Source organism: Callospermophilus lateralis, chromosome X (assembly GCF_048772815.1).
Source record: "Callospermophilus lateralis isolate mCalLat2 chromosome X, mCalLat2.hap1, whole genome shotgun sequence".
NCBI lineage: Eukaryota > Metazoa > Chordata > Mammalia > Rodentia > Sciuridae > Callospermophilus > Callospermophilus lateralis.
In genome coordinates, this window is record NC_135325.1 from 88,433,009 (window position 1) to 88,451,262 (window position 18,254).

Below are 18,254 nucleotides of genomic sequence, written 5' to 3' on the forward strand. Positions count from 1 at the left end.
TAGTACCCAAAGAGGATATATTGAATATACAAGACTAAGAAAATATTAAATATATAAGTCCAAGCAGATTATATTAAATATATGACTATATATTAAATATACAAGAATATTAAATATATTAAATATACAAGATCAAGGAGAAGCAATATAGACTCTTCCAGAAACTCAAGCTGGCAGATGGTGCTCAAAGAGGATAAATGAAAGAGCACACAGTTCTTATTATGTGCTTTACTTCCTACCCTTTTAACAGAAAACGTACCCATGTCATGAACATAAAAGCCCAATAACATCAAGGTTAATTTTAGCTGTAGATAATTCTTGGAATGGGCAAAAAAGATGATGGTGTACTCTGAGCTTATCTGTACCCATTTAACAGCCATTAGATTCTCCTGTTTTTCCTTCTCTTGAAATACAAGCATATATTCATACACTATACATTCAATATACATGCAAGAGCTTGTGCCTTAACTGTACTTCCAATTCAGTGGCTTCTAGTAAGTACAGAAGTGTTTTCTAGCTTGGTCATCCCCTAGATCTTGGGCTTTTGCCTCTATGATCACTCCCACCCCTACATACACTGCACCCTGCAATCTAGAAAGCAAAACTGAAACTCTGGCTACAGAAGAAAAAGTGGCAGTCTGAAAACTAAAAGCAGCCTCTAAACTGTCATATATATTAATAAAAGGAGGACATGATTTGGGACCATTTAAAAATAAAGTACTAGGACTGGGCACAGTGGTGCACATCTGTAATACCAGCAGCTTGGAAGCTGAGGCAGGAAGATCACGAGTTCGAAGACAGCCTCAGCAACTTAGCGTGGACTTAAGTAACTCATTGAGACCCTGTTTAAATAAAAAAGGGCTGGGGATATGGCTCAGTGGTTAAGTGCCCTGAGTTAAATTCCTAGTCCCCAAAATTGAGAGGGAGAGTGAGAGGGGGAAGGAGGGGGGGGAAGGAGGGAGAGGGAGAAAGAAGGAAAGGAAAGGAAGGAAAGGAATGGAGGGAGGGAGGGAGGGAAGGAAGGAAGGACAGACAAACTGGGAAATATTTCCATAATATTGGTAAACTTCTCTTTAAGGAAAATCAAATAGGAACAACAAACTTAGAAACACAATAAAATAGGAAATTTTTAATTATACAAAATTCTTTACACATGCCAACTCTGTTAGGATCAACATTATTGGATTGTTTTATTCCTTCCTTTTCCAAATTTATTTCTTCACAAAATACTAAGATGTTTTCATATTTTGATAATGTTCCATGAAACCCAGAAGGAACTCCCTTCATCCTATGCAGAAAAGTTTTTAAATAGGTCTGGGAAAACAACAATAATTTCTATAACAAAGATTTTTTTTTCAAATGAATATCAAGAACTTTATAAATGTCTTATTCTGTACATGGAAAAAGTGAATCACAGTGAAATAAACTGCCCAAAGTCTCAGAAGAAATCAGAATAAAGCCAGAAATAAAACTCGAGTTCAATTAACTGTGAAGACAGTGATTTGGCCACAAGGCAAAATATTACTTGCCATGGGGGGGCAGTTCTTCTAAAACAGCATTAGAATTAAAACATGTTATATCATAATGATATAGTAATGCCATTTATGAGCGGCGTGAGAGAAAATGCTGTGTCTATGGCTGAATTTCTATTGTTTAATTCTGATAGCACTTATTTCTTCCTTTTTATACACATTTTTTCTCTACTATACAACATAAGATGCTTTATAGTAAGGAAAAAATTGTACCACTTTTGTATATGTAGTATAGTGCCTGGAACACAGTAGGCATTCCATAATATGGGTATGTGTGTGCACGCAAAATTTCATAGACCTACACTCAATCATCTCCTCTTAACCACTAAAGCAAATTAGGATGAGAATGTGTGAACTTAATAAGCCAACCCCACATACAAAAGAAGAATAAAAATATGATTGACACAGGGTTCTCTGATAATGCCAAAACACAGAAATATGCTCAATATAAATTTGTTAGTGTGTTCAGTGTGTGAATTGAGGTAGCCAAGAATGATTTTTATTATTTAATTCTAGTTAACCAGTGCTTTGTCATGATGAGCTGATTTCTCCAAGTGATATCTTACCCTAAATAACTCTTGCTTTTTGCTTCTGAGATGTATCCTCTGACCACCTAATCACTTGGTAGCAGCTACAACAAAGTGCATTGGAATAAAAATAGAAGGAGAAATAAATTCCATTCAGTCCTTCTTACTACTTATTAACAGCTTTTATGAGATGCTCTAGTGAGGTAGTAGGACAAAAATGAAAGCCAAATTCAGTTTATGGATTATAACAACACATGGCACTTTTGCCTTTTAAAAATTCCATTATTCAAATCTCACTATTCAATGGCGAAATTTATTTATTCATAAGAATGGGTCAAATGAGGTATTTTCTGGGACTAGCTTTTAACATTTATCAGGGGTTACTTTCACTTGTTCTTTTAAAAATTTCTTAATCTTACCTCCCAGTCCAAATAATCACAGACATCTTCAAAGTTAGTGAGGAGAGACACTGAGCAAAAAAGCCGTGGCAGCTCATCTCTTGTCATTGGGGGAAAACGGCTATCTTTAAGGGCACTGTTGAAAACAAAGCAAATATTAAAACAATCACTGAATACGAAATTTCCTAATTTCAAATGCAATCATTTGAAAAAGGTAAGAGATTAAAAAGAATCCATGAAATATCAAAGGTACAAATAATCTTTAAATATATTCAAAGCCCTCCCAAATTTTAGAAGTCATCCATTTTTTGCATTGACTAGATTGTTTGTCAGCCAATCCCGTGACCACTTTTGATTATAAAGAGTAGATGTACAATAAAATTTCCTGTACATCGATTTCTTGATGTCTCTTTGTGTTACTTGTATAATCTGAGAAAGTTCTATTTTTCTTTTGAGGGGAATAAAAACCAAACTAATGGAAACTTATTGGAAGACCTCTGGCTCTAGTGTTAATGGAAGTAAAAAAAAAAGTATACAAAAAGTAATATATTTCTGGCTATGTGTGTAATAATCATATTGTACACAATAAAATAGTTTATACTAGTTTGGCCAGATACCACAGAAGACTCACAATTCAAAAAAGATTTTAAAAATCATACAAGTTATAGACTAAATATACAAAATTTCATGTCCCTTGTAAATGATAACTCAAGATGACTCAAAAATTATGAAACTATAGGAAATAAGGCTAATCTGGGAAATAAAATTACAATTAGGAGATCATTAATCCCATGCAATGAATTTCTGAGTATACAAAATCTGATTGGATCCATTAATCAAGTGCTAAGTTATGGAAGGATCCCACTCTAAAGGACAAAAATTTTGTAAGGCCATACTTCTTCCTGCAATAGTGGAACAGACTGAAATATATATGTTTTATATAGTAGATAGGTTGGTAGGTAAGTAGGTAGGTAGATAGATAACACACTATGTGGGTTCCTTATATTTTTATAAGAAACCATTTCCTGATCAAGAAAAACAAGCACACCTCTGATTGTCCAAAATATTAATGACACTATGGGCATTCAAGTCATTCTTCTTCCAATGTCCTATATAGCAGCCAGGCTTAGAAAGTGTTTTCACAGATTAATCCTTAGAGGCCAAAAACTTAGACCCTACCAACTGTTTGGTCATAACAAAGTTCCATGGCCTTTGAAAATAATTTAATTCCCCTTTCAGTGACTTTCTTATTACTAAATTTTCTTCTTTTTTCATTTTCATCCCTTCATTTGTATTCTGAAACTAATCCATTGTGTTTATATTTTCAATGCATTTTAGTACTTGTTCTTTCTCTCTTGTTATACAAAAGAAAATGATTTTAGGAAGATATAGAGACGTTATATATTTGTAAAGTATAAATGTTTCTCCTATTCAAGAAGCCAGGATTAACCAAGAAAATCAGGAAATTGTGATAACTCATATTCTAAAATCAGCACTTCAATATTTTATAATTTAACAACATAAATTTCCTGAGGTTTAGCTTCTTTTATTTTTCTAGTGGCAAATAAAGTTTTAAAAAAGACTTTTAAGCTCTCATTCAAAGTCAAGATAAAGACATGTATATAAGCATCTCCCCTATACACACATACTGGAGAGAAATTCTAATACATAGTTCAGAAGAATCCCATGCATAAAAAAGGCCAATCACATTTTTTATTTTCCTGTTAAAAATAAAGGAAAAAAGCCTTGTACATTACAATAATATGAAATGCAATTTTTTAGAGTTATGTATTTTTATTTTGATAAATATACATAAATTAACATTTTAATCATTTTAAAATATACAATTCCATAAGATTAAGTACATTCACACCATCATCATCATCCATCTCCAGAACCTTTTGGTTTTCCTCAATTGAAACTCTATTCATTAATTACTAACTCCTCCTGGGTGTGGTGGAACACTACTGTCATCCCAGCAATTCAGGAGGCTGAGACAGGAGGATCACAGGTTTAAGACCAGTGTCAGCAAATTAGTAAGACCCTGTCTCAAAATAAAAAAAAATTAAAAGAACTCGGGATGTAGCTCAGTGGTAGAGCAATGTTGGGTTTAATCCCTAGTATCAACAACTAACTAAACACTAATTCCCCGATCCTGCTTCCCTCAGTCCCTAGCATAAAACAATTTAAATACACTTTAGTTATACTGCTAAGTCACTAGTGCTTTGGGGGATTTTTTTTGGGGGGTGGGTACTGGGGATTGAACTCATAGGCACTCAAACACTGAGCCACATCCCAGCCCTATTTAGTACTTTATTTAGAGACAGGATCTCCCTAAGCTGCTTAGTGCCTTCCTATGGCTGAGGCTGGCTTTGAACTTGCAATCCTCACTTCTCAGCTTCCGGAGGTGCTGGGATTACAGGTATGTGCCACTGAGCCCAGCTGCCTATTTTTATATATATATATATATATATATAACAGTCTTATTGAGATATAATTTATGTACCAGTAAATTTAATGTATACAATTAAAAAATGTTTAGTGGGGCTGGGGATGTGGCTCAAGCGGTAGCGCACTTGCCTGGCATGCGTGTGGCCCGGGTTCGATCCTCAGCACCACATACAAAGATGTTGTGTCCGCCAAATACTAAAAAATAAATATTAAAATTCTCTCTCTCTCTCTCTCCCTCTTTCTCACTCTCTCTCACTCTTTAAAAAAAATGTTTAGTGTATTCAGAGTTGTACAAGAATCACCACCTCTCAATATTAGAATATTTCATCTCCTCAAAAAGAAATCCCTTTTTCCCATTAGCAACCACTGCTCATGCCCCAATCCACAGGTCCTGCCTGGGAAAGAATCTACTTTCTATGGATTTGCCTATTCCAGACCTTTTGTATAAGTAGAATCCTACAGTAATTTTGCCTTGGCGTCTGGCTTGTTTCACTTAGCATAATGTTTCTGAAGTTTCACCCATGTTGTACCATGTATCATTATTTATTCCTTCGTGTTGCCTAATAATACTCCATTGCATGAATATATCATATATTGTTATCCATTCACAGATGGATAGCCATTTAGGCTGTTTCCATTTTTTGGCTATTATTGAATATGCTGTTGCAAATATTTTGCACAGAAGTTTTAGTGAGGACATATGTTTTCATTTCTCTTATATAAACACCTAGGAGTGGAATTACTGGTTATAAAGGTAATTCTATCTTTAACTTTTTGAGGAACCAACAAATAGTTTCCCAAATGGCTGCATGACACAACATTTCCATCAGCAATGTATGAGCATTTCATTTTCTCTACATTCTCACCAAAGTTTAGTATTGACTGCCTTTTTTTATTATCATGCTAGGCCTCCTTAAATCTAGCTCTAGCTTTCTTATGAAAACTACATGTTCTAAAGTAGCCATACAATTAATTTTTTAATCTCTTTGATGCAAATCCCATTTTGTTTACTCTATTACTTAAGCAAACCAAGGAAAGTTTAATTTTAGCTTGATGCAATTCAACCTATTTCTAATCAATAAAGATTTCAAATACCTAACATAACAGAATCAGGGTAGCAAGCTTTTCTCATGATATGAAACCTTGTTGCTCAATCATTGTAAGCTTCAAAAACAAGAATATTTAGAATAATGAGTAAGGGAGAAAATGATAACAGATAATGGGAGAAAATGACAACAATGCTTCACTACACTAAGATTCAACATAGTAACTTCAAAGCTCAGAAACAATAGAGAAACATTAGTCATAACAGTCTGATTTTAGAGAAAACATTCAAACAAGACTTGATTCTTGGGATTTTCATCCAACTCTAAGTAACTTTTCATTAAACTCACAAGCATAGAAAAATTCCAAAGGTAGGAATTTTGTCTCTAAATGCAAATTCCTAGGGAACTGAACTAGCAATGAAAGCCTAGCAAGGATTTAAGGGATTATAAAATGACAAAAATGCAGCTGGAGACTGACCTCTGAGCTGCAGGGCTGGTGTGGATAGACGATAAACAAGAGGATTCAGCTTTCCTCAACCAAGCTCTTTTTTAGTATATAGAACATGTAATGTTAAAGCTGAACCATTAGGATATTGCAGTTCCGAGTTGGTAGTGACTTGATTGAGGTGACTCAGCTAAATTAATGATAGAAGTAGGGATACAATCCAGAATTTCTGATTCAAGTTCAAAATTCTTTCGAGTATCCATACTTTAGTTTTCACCTCTGAATGGATTCTTTTTTAAATTTTAAAATTAAATGCTTGCTTTAATTGGCAATTCTGATCTCATAACCACAGTGTTTTTGCCTGAAAATGATAAATAATAATTCAATGGCACTCATTAGTAGCCAATGGGTAAATAGAGCTTGACTTCCTGTCTATTCAAAATCTGCATGATAAAAAGGGGTTTTCAAATATTAATATTGTCCATAGAAAGTATTTTATACCAAAGTAGTATCTGCCAATTTAAATTCTAGCAATCTAAGGAGCTGTCAAGTGGATCTTTTAGTAAATTCATATGAAATTCTCTTTACTAGAATAGGAAGTCATTTCCTAAATGTTCAAATTTTACTAGGAAAAAAATAAAACAAAACACTTATGTACAAAACTAGCTGCCTGCTCCATCAATGATAGATGGGTGAAGGTTTTAAACAACAATTTAGTTCATATACCAAATTCAAATATATTCAATTCAAATTGGCACCTTCCCAAGAATACACTTCACCTAATTGAGAAGCAGCAATAACATCTGTCAAAGTTAATGTCTAATGTTAAATAGCACTCTAATGAAAATGAACATTTTAAGAAAAGAAATTAAGAATTTAGCTATCAAAGAATCAAAGGGTTTGTGACAGTCCCTGGAAAATATGCTAAAAAGAAAAAAAAAACACTAGTTGAAAAGAGGCAAAACCTCAGCTATTACAAGGCTCATCATAAACAACATAGCATGCAACAGGAATGATTTAAGTGAATCTGTCTAGCCATTTATTCATTTGTTCATTCATTTTCTAAAACTTTGATGCCCTTAATCAGTTAACCCGTGGAAAGTTACCAAACTCAGAGGGACTTCATATTACATACAATCATTTTTTTCAGGAAAAGGAAATAATTAAAACCAAAATTTAAAAAAAAATCACTGTTTATATAGGCAAAGTAAAGCAAATGAACCATGCATCAGTCTAAAAATAAAATTTCTTCATGGGGGGTTTCAGTCATCAGGAAATCTCATAAACTGCCATTACCCATTAGAGCACATGGAACAGTAAAAACCCATGACATGTTTGAGCCTCAGAAACTCAGAATATTAGAATCCCAAACCTACATCTGAAAAATTAAAAATATGTTTTTGTGGAGGTTTTTTTGTTGCTGCTTTGTTGTTTTTATTTTGTTTTGTTTTGTTAACAGGGATTGAACCCAAGGCATTTAACCACTGAGCCATATCCCCAGCCCTTCTTTTTTTTTTTTTTTTTTTTTAATTTTGAGACAGGGTTTCACTAAGTTGTTTAGGGCCTTGCTAAGTTGCTGTGGTTGGCCTTGAACTTGGAATCATCCTGCCTCAGCTTCCTGAGTCACTGGGATTACAGGCGTGTGCCACCATGTCCAGCTACATAAGCTCTTTTACTCATTAAGAAGCAATATTGGCTTCTACAAATTCAAGAAATAAGGGATACAAAACAAAATGCAAACAATTTGAATATTCACCAAACCTAAGGGTAGAGAGGAGCAACAAAAAACATAATTATATTTAGGGGAAAAGGGAAAAAGAATAGGAACCTTATTTTGGTGAGGACTGTGACTCCAAAGAAAAATTTCACTTGCGAGCCATATGTTCAGTGTTACTTAATTGGGAGATGTTTTTCCCTTTCCAGTTATAAATACAACCCACTTGCTGCTCAATGAAAATAATGTCTATTAATTTTAAGATATATGCATATTTAATGTGACATGATGAGTAATTCATGAGGAACCGAGGGAAGAACTAAGGGATAGGATGAAGTGAAGAGAAGGGAGAAAGGAAGAAAAGAAAAAATAGACAAAGAAAAAAGATGTAGATGAAGACAAAAGGAAGAAGCAGGATAAGGAAGTGGGAGGCAAAGAAAGTACAAAAAGAGAGGGACCCCTAGAAAGGGTGCAAATAGAGACAAGCACAAAGGGACAAAGAGAGAAAGCAAGGAAGGAATAATGGAAGGATAAGAGAGAGAGGGAGATAAAGGGCAATGGGTTCAGTACATTTTTCTATTATTTGCCTCCTGTGAGATTCACTTAGCCTTTAAGGGTGTTATCACCTACTGCCCTCTGATTAGCCTACAGTTCTTGAATTGTTCAAGTCTTCAATTCTTAAAAGCCTCTACTCTCTATGAGACAGCCTACACTGCCCATCAGGAGGAAAAATGCCTTCTGGGCTTCAAGCTGTGATGACCAAAGTGGTATCATCAGAATCTGCCTCCTAGGCCACAAGTTCTTCCCCTCTAAATTAAAGGAATTGGTTGTGAATTTGATTTAGTGGAGCAGAACTAAAACTGGAAAATATAAGATACATAAAGGGACAGATGGCTAAATGTGTATATGGCAAATATTTCTCATTTCCTTCCACATAATGCTTTCTCTGTGGAATTTCTAGATTTACTCTATTCTGTTTTTAGAAATGAACTACTAGAACCCATGTTTGCTTTAATTATTTTTCAGATGAAAATCCTTTAAAATATATTCTGCCAGAGTATAATGATCATAATTTTTTTTCTTCATGACTCAAGTTCATCTTTAAAACTCAATATGATTTTGAGTCATTCATTACTCTATGTGATAAGAACAGTACTGTCATGGTGTTGGAAAGGAAAAAAAATGTGTGGGTTTGGAAAACAGATTATAGCATGGCCACTCACAATTTCCATCTGGGGAAATCTGAAAACGTGAGATTGTTTCTACCTTTAAAAAACTAACACAAAATAACCTGACATATACTTTCAAATTTTCCAGGCATCTTATCCTTGTGTTCCCTAAGTTAGAATACTATAAAACTTAAGGAACTACCTCTTAAACTGAATTGGAATTTAGAAACCTCATCTACAACCCTGAATGAGTATTATTTCCTTAATGGCCATTAAAAGCATGTCTCTTATGTCTCTCAGGTATAATAACAGCTTCCTGTGACTTAATGTCAATAATAGCACCTAAAAATGAAAAATTAATCATTAATATATAAGCACTATTTCACAGTTCTATAGAACCTAGCACAGCAGAATGATCAAGAGCTTGGGCTCTGAGGTCAAACATAATTTTATTTGGATCCTGGCTGTATTGCATAGTACTTATGCAACATTTAGGCAAGTATTAACTTATGCCAGCATCCATTTACTCATCTATAAAGTGGAGATAATAATAGTACCTAATTCATTGTGCTACTGTGACAATAAAAGAATAATAAGCTACAAAAAGTCCAAAGGAGAGAGTACATTCAGAAACTCCACAGAGAAAGCATTGTTTTTGTTTGTTTGTTTGTTTGCTGCTGTTGTTGTTTGTTTGTTTACTTCATTACAAATTTTTTGAGCACCAACATGACATTTGAAAAGTTTTGGCTTTGGGAGCATTTCAGATTTTGGATTTCAGAACAGGTACGCCCAAGACTATGCAAATATTCCAAAATCTGAAAATTTAAAAAAAATTTTAACATTTGTAGTCCTAAGAAGCATTTCAGCTAAGGGATACTCAATATGTAGTAAAGAGAATACTAAATAATAAATGGACATGTATAAAACACTTATTAAAATCATGTATAATGGGAATGCTATGAGGAATGATTATATGAGCTCCTATTTTAGAAAAACCTGTTTTACACATTCTGCTATTAGCTTACTGGTAATTGCAGGTAAATTTTACATAAATGAAATGTATACATATTTGTTCCCAGAAACAAATCTATTTCATCACATAAGGTGTGCCTTCATAAAGAATTTCCATTATTTCTCAAGAACCCATTCATATATTATTTTGAAACATTTTCTTAGGTTTTCTGAACTAGAGTTTTAAAATCTCTAAGGCAGGGATTGGATTTTTACTTCTATGCAATGAATTTTTATCAAGAAATGAAGTTCCCTAAATTCTGTTCAATTTTTCTTCAATGGGTTTAGATATATTATCATCTATCATCCTACATACACTAAGCTCATTAGGAAAAAATTAAAATAAAAATATTTTAGAAACCCAAACAACAAACTCTGTAAGAGACAGGCACACAGTACGAGATGAGAGACTCCAAAGGCAGCAACTGCCTTCCTCAGCTAAACCAGTGGTCTCCAATCTACTTTGAGCATTCTTATCAGCAAAGAAAGTTGAGCACATATTCCCATTATGTATGTTTATGAAGTACAATCATTAGCTAATATATCAAAGCACAATATACTCAGAGGAAGCTTTGTTCTTAAAGTTAGCAGGTATAAAAATTAAATAATGTACTTGACACTTACTTTCTTGTTTTGGGGCTGACATCTTTTCAGGTCTGATTAGATTATTTTTGTTTTTTACTTTATAACTTCAGCCACTAACTTATAAGGTAGGAGAAATGTTACTTAGTTTCACCATTTTCTTACCCTTGCCTTGTGCTTCCATTATTAGAATGACCATCAACTCATTTTTCCTTTACAGGAATCTTCTTAAGTTACTTTTCCATTCAGCATAGGTTAATTTATCTAACTTTAGATAACCTATTAATAATGGTCATATGGTTTAAGATGATTTACACAAAGATACTACAAACTGAACATAATATTAAGAACTATGAATCTACTTAACCAAGCAAATATAAACTGAAATACACTGCAGTATGTTGAAAATGAGTGAATGAATGTTGTGCCACTCTCAAACCCCACCAATTGGTGGATCTCATGCCTTCCTCACAGTCCTTCATTTAGAGTATGTGATAGTGACCCTCACATGGACCAATTTAAAGTACCAGGGTCAATTCAAATGTTAAATATTAGTAGATTTTAAATAGTTTCTTATATTTTAGATAAAATTTTCCTAAATAAAATTTCTAATATTTTCTTTGTACCCTACAATAGCTTAGCTGAGTGCATCCCTCTTGGAAGACTGCTAATCTAAAGCTCCTAATCAAGCTCTAGAAGACTTTTCCTAATATATTTGCACATAACATCATGAGCAAAATCAATTTTAAATAACAAAAAGCCAGTATCTGTTGAGTACTTACTATTAGCCAGGTGTTATACATGCATCATCTTATTTAGTCCTCAAATACACCCATTTTGCAGATAAGGATATTGAGATTCAGTGATCTTCAGTGAGAATAAGCAATTTAACAAAGGTCAAAAATAGTAAAAGAGCTGATGTTTGATCTCAGCACTGTCTGCCTATAAAGCTTAGTCTGCTTTCCCAGAATCACTTCCAGAATGTCAGGAAAACAACACAAATAATCGTTTTAAGGATTCCATGCTTCATGTTTTCTTTCATGAAGTTTAACTGAAAGAAAGCTTTAGGTACAAGTGTGAGCAGATTCTGAAACTGTCTAATATAAATGGTAGTGTGTGTGTGTGTGTGTGTGTGTGTGTGTGTGTGTGTGTGTGTGTGTGTTTAAGTACCAGCTTGTTTTCATTCTCCTCTTCCTTCTACGTTTTGATCTTGGTGATTCAGAGCTGCTGCCATTGAAAAACATCTGTTTTATCTAAATTTAATAAGCTCTATTAGTGGGATACTAAGCCTTCCTTTATTCTGAAGCCTTTCCACAATTTGAAATTTAATCTATTGAAAATCGTAATACAGTTACCAAAGTACCAGAATTTGGACATATCTAGGCTGGTGGGTCTGTTTCTGATTTTTAACTTTGCTTTTACAAAGTTAAAAGGCTTGTCATAAAATCATGTAATTTTTTTTCCTTCCCTCCTTTCATGAAAAGCAAATGTATAAACAGAACTCTGTCACCAGCAAAACATATATTGTCACTCTAACTTATATGCCATGTTAAGATGGGTGGCTCTTATCTACTGGTTTGTCTTTTCTAAAACTATTGCTAGTCCTAGATGGTATGGGTCTGCTGCAAGATAGTCTGCTTCTTATTGTGTGTATTGTCTGTATTTTTACAAATGTCACTGGTGTGGGGAATAAAGGTAACCAAGGGAAAGACTGAAGTCAAAATTCATGATGAGGTACAAAGTAAACTTACCAACTCTATCATATTGAGGGAGAGAAGGAACCCAACCCTCCCTGCTACTTCACTGCAATGGTTTTCAACTTTATTTTTGTTAATTCTTCCTCACTCCCAGTTCTAGATGTTGTCCTTCCTTTTTTTCTCTTTCTACCTTAATAAGGTAATGAAGAAGAAAAATAAAATGTCAAAAGAAAGACATGAATTACAAAGAGGCAATCACTAAGACAAAGGTATACAGTGGCCTCCTGCCCTGCTATTCAGGATAATTCCAACAAGTCAGATGATGAGGCAGCTCCATGTGTTCACACTCTATCATTGAATCAAGATGACCCTTTCCCTTTGTTACAATTTGTCATATTTTATTTCAGTCTTTGGGGAATGATGACAGAGAAAAGTACTTGATCCAGAATGTATTTTTTTCTAGGGATTTTAGGATAACATTTACAGGCAGGAGGGGGATTGAAAGAAAAGTAGAGTGCCTCAGCCCCACAGCCTAGCTGCTTTATCAATTAATATCAACCAAAGTTTATTCAATCAGTTCCTTGATCCGTGTACTTTTAAGTGGCATATCTCACTACAACATGTATAACCATGCATCTGTGTTTAAGGGCTCTGTAGTTTTAATTTATATTATAATTTGTAGGTACTAGGTATTGAACACAGAGACACTCTTTACCACACAGTTACACAGCCAGTCCTTTCTTTACTTTTCACTATGAAATAGGGTTAAATTGCCAAAGCTAGCCTTGTGATCATCCCACCTTAGCTGTCCATGTAACTGGTATTACAAATGTGTGCCACTGCACCTGGCTAAACCCTCTTGTAACTTGCCTCACATTCATTTAAAAGGAACTATTTCAATTTTTATCATATTTTATATTTGGGGCAAAGTATCTTTTAACCATTCATATCATCTTCATTTTACATAAATACTTCACAGAGTTTCCAAAGTACTTTCACATCTTTTATCTTAGCTGAACCATAAGATAGCCCCATAAAGTAAACAAATCTAATATATCATATTAGACACCATGATATGTGTCCTCCAAGAACAAGGCCCCCTTCAGTCATGAGGTAAGTGCTTAGAGATCAACTTATCTGCACCATTCATTTGACATTTAACATGGTGTGTCCACAAAGTCACACAAGTAATTAATAACAGTTGGGACCACATGCTACATTTCCTTATTTCCCTTGTTCCCTCATCCACTGATTTTTCCATTACTCTTTCATAAATATCTTGACCAGATATCCTAATCCAATAACACTCTAGAGCGGATGTTCAAGAAGTAAAGAAAAAAAATGATGCCTAGGGCACAAGGGAATTGCTAGAACAATAAAACAGTGAGCTGCTCAGCATAACTCAACACTGTCAGGCACCTGGCAATTGTCAGTATGCTAAAGTCAAATAGAACCTAGAAACTGAGCAGATAAGGGTAGGGCAGAAGCAGACTACCAACACTGCCTGTGAGAAATTCAGTCTTAACATATGTCCCCCATTTTGCATTTCTCATCCACTCCTCTTTTTATCTCACATGTTTCTTACACACTCCTAATAGGAGGATCACTCTCCTTTTCTTTTCATTTTGCATGTCCCTTTCTATTCTTACCCTATAGTTCATCCATTCTATCCCATCATTTCTCCTTAGCTGCTGAGTTACATAAATAATTATTCAATAGAAAAGTTACCTTTTTTGGTGCTGGGGATTGGACCCAGGGGCACTTCATCATTGAACTACATCTCTAGTCCTTTTAAAAGTTTTCTTTAAATCTGTTTTTAATTTTTATTTTTTAGTTGTAGTTGGACACAATATCTTTATTTTATTTATTTATTTTTATGTGGTGCTGAGGATCAATCCCAGCATCTTGCACATGCTAGGCGAGTGCTCCACCACTAAGCCACAACTCTAGCCTCCCCTTGACCATTTTTTAAAATTACTTTTTCGGGGTTAGGGCTGTAGCTTAGTGGTAGAGCACTTGCCTAGCATTTGTGAGGCACTGGGTTCGATTCTCAGCACCACATAAAAAATAAATAAAGTCATGCTGTCTACCTACAACTATAAAAAATATATTTTTCATTTTGAGAGACATATCAAGTTGCTAGAGCTTTGCTGCAGCTGACCTCAAACATGTGATCCTCCTTCCTCAGCCTCCCAAGTTGCTAGGATTACAGGTATGTGGCACCAAAATTTACACATTTAAAAAACCAGGGTATTAAATTCTTTTTATAAAACTTCAACAACTAGAAAATCTGTCCCTACATAAACGACATGGTAGGTTCTGCTTTTATGTGTATAAATATGTCAAAATTATAAAGTGGTCAGGGCAAGATAACCTTAGTGCTCATTTTCAAGTAAATAGCACGATGCCATGTGCAGAATCAGTGCAGGAGCGATGTGTGGTTCTTGATGTACTGCTAAAGCTCTCAGACTTTAATCTATCCGACTTCCCAATCTCTCAACTTGGAACAAATTTTACTTTACTTCTTTTAACAAATATGTTTAAGATGAGCCTGAGAAACAGAAAAGGACACTTTAACTCTTCATCTCTTATTCACTCATGTCTTAAGAACCTAATTTTCCAAAGGCAAAGAAAAATTCTGTCTGTACAGTTTTCCACTCTGTTACCATTAAAAATTACTTAATTCTCTCAATGAAAAGGTTCTACTTCAAGTTTGTTTCATCAGACCAGGACATGGGATAATAAACTATGTTGAAAAAGCTTCATGATATGCTGCTGAAATAATAGCTATTGCTGATTCTGTACTATGGTACATATTAGGAAAACAACAATAGATAGTGAAATCATTTGAGGATGGAAAAAATGCAATGAATAAAAGCCATGTGATTTGAATTACAGTCATGTTACAATAGCTCTATCTCATACAGCAAAAAAAAGTAAGAGACACTCCTGATGATTATTAATAGAAAGGAATATCTATAGATATAACTGAATTATTTACTGAGTGCCTGCTATGTGCCTACCACAAGTATATATCCAGGGACATAGGATGTTCAGTTTGAGTACTGCAGAACACCTTGAGCATGAAAGATTTTATACACTGTAATAACATAACTAATGTTCATACAAGCTACTCAAAGCACTTAATGACAAGTTCAGATCTTATAAACTAAGTTACTTTTCAAAGGTTAAATCAAAACCAAAAAAGGGGCTGGGGTTGTAGCTCAGTGGTAGGGTGCTTGCCTTACAAGCGTGAGGCACTGGATTTGATCCTCAGGACCACCTAAAAATAAAGATACTGCATTCATCTACAGCTAAAAAAAAATATTTAAAAAACACCAAAACAAAAAGGGTAAGATATCTAAGCTCACAAGTCTTTACTTCTTAGATTTTATGGATATTAGCCTTTCTGTAGGAAAATATCCTTATAAAAAACTAACTTTTGATTATTTATACTCATGTACATGTTGTAGTGTAACTCATTAGACCATAAGCCCAATGAATACAGTGACTGCTCATTTTTGCTCACTATTGTGTACCCAATGCCTAATATAAATCAATATTTAGTAAGTATATATATCTAATAAGTATTTAATGAATGAAAGAACATGGGAACATAAGTTTCATATTTAATAAACATTTATTGGTAGTGTAATAAGCATTTAGATGAACTTACCAGTTATACTTTATTAAATGGTAAATGTTCCCTTAAATTCCTTTATTCTTATAGTCTTTGACTATCTTTCATTCATCAGCTTAAAAACTGTTCCACTAAAGTGTGTCTTCCTCTGTTTATATCTATTAAATGCTGTTCATTTAGAAGGCAATAACTGGTCTTTTTAGTCTTTAGCTAGATTACTGTGCATTCACAGTGCAGCAGTTTGGCAACATTTTTCTATCTAAAACTCATAGAATTAGACAATAAATAGATAATAGTCTTCCATGATAGAGTCACAGAGTTGCTTTGATCTCACAAGCCTTTCCCCCTAAGGAAAACACTGATGCTCTGCATCCTGAAGCAGCCCAGTGGCTTTTTATATTTGTAGTGTTATTATTACTATTTTATTGTAGCTTAAAACATACAGGGGTCCATATTACCAGCCTATTTTTGTGCTTTTCTCACTTTCTTACAAAGGGAGAACTGGATGAATCATAAAACATCAAGGGCTGCAACAGAAAAAAAGAAGCATAAGTAACAGTCTTGCTAAATGAACATGGGCCTAAAGGAAATCAGACATTAGTTCACAAATAAAAAATCCTTTCAAAAAGTCCCATGGACACTTCCTGTTCTCTGTGGGATTGCAGGTTAGTAAGTATCCAAGGGGGAAAGGAGGCTTGTTGAAAATCAGGCCTCTGAAGCCATGAGAATTATCTAGTGGGAAGAGGCTGACTTTGATGAAGATAGGTGGGAGTGGTGCACATCTGGCGGGGCTGTCAGAATTTTTGTCAACTTACAACTTACCAGGCTGATGGGGGGGCGGGGTTAAAGCATTAGTATGCACCAGCACACATTCTCTCAATCACATTAGACTTTAAAATTCCAAGGTCTGGTATGCCTTTTAGAAGAAATTATATTGGTTTAGAACACTGCTCAGAGCTTGCTTCACAAATCTGAGAAACCAGGTTATAGCACCTCGTTTTCCTTTACCCTTGCCATGTCCTCTCAACCCCCCGCCCGCCCCCCACATGTAACTAAAAACCACTTCTTAAACTTTCGTAAATAACATTAAGGAAATTGAATGAATAATTTCTGTGGACATAACTTTCCTGGAAATAATTATCAGTGATGGAAAATAACCTTTTTGTAACAGAGTAAAACTTCACTAATTTGAGCTTCACTATTCCAAAATTTGGGAAAATTCAAACAGACCTGGACTAAAGGTTTCCCTTAGCAAGTCTGGAAAAGAAGATCTGTGAAACAAATCAACTTTGTAATTAAAGTTATAAGAGAAATATAGGACTTGCTTAAAGACAACAAATTACCTTCTGGAATTTAGAATTATCCATCCACAGGCACTATAACATCATAATTATAAATCTTTCATGTCTGTTAAGAAGCAAGTCTCTGGAGGACTTCTACCTGATAACACTGGGCTCATTTTGAGATATCTATGGTCACTAAACCATGCAAAACTATTTTTAAAGAAATATTTCATTAATCCCTTATTCATTATACTGAACGTCCTACAATTATTTTGAATATAACAGCTTTTATTTTCACTTTGGTGTCGTTAGTTACTTGCCTACAGTGACGAAGACCTCTAAGTTTCAGTCTTATTGTAAGGTTACTAATAACTGCAACAGAAATACAGCTCAAGCCCCTTGACTAAGTTTGATTCTTACTCCCTGTATCACTTAAGGAAGTTATAGTACCTTGGGATACATCAAGCCATAAAATAAGGGGAAAAGGAGAAAAAGGCTTATACCCCTGAAGTTACAGATCTATACACTCAAACAAAATGAAAAGCAAAAGCATCAAATAAAATCCTTCAGAAGTGTATAAGTTATGTACTAAATACCTAGTCATTATGAAATAAATATAAAATCAAAGTCCAACCAAGTATCACCACTGTCCAAAGGAAGCAATCCTCACACATCAACACTGACCCTCATTTCATTAGCACAGGGCAGTCTTCCAGCTCTCTACAACCACTCCCTCTACAAGCATGGCTCACTGCCTCC

General features: G+C 34.5%; 1 protein-coding gene across 1 annotated transcript in view; it reads right to left on the minus strand.

The window, feature by feature from the left end:
• Ammecr1 (AMMECR nuclear protein 1) overlaps positions 1 to 18,254 on the minus strand; it is a 113,026-nt gene that overhangs the window by 20,084 nt on the left and 74,688 nt on the right. Inside the window, exon 3 of the mRNA XM_077106706.1 lies at positions 2,479 to 2,593. Within this exon, the coding sequence (XP_076962821.1) occupies positions 2,479 to 2,593 (115 nt within the window). The remainder of the gene's footprint in view (positions 1 to 2,478; positions 2,594 to 18,254) is intronic.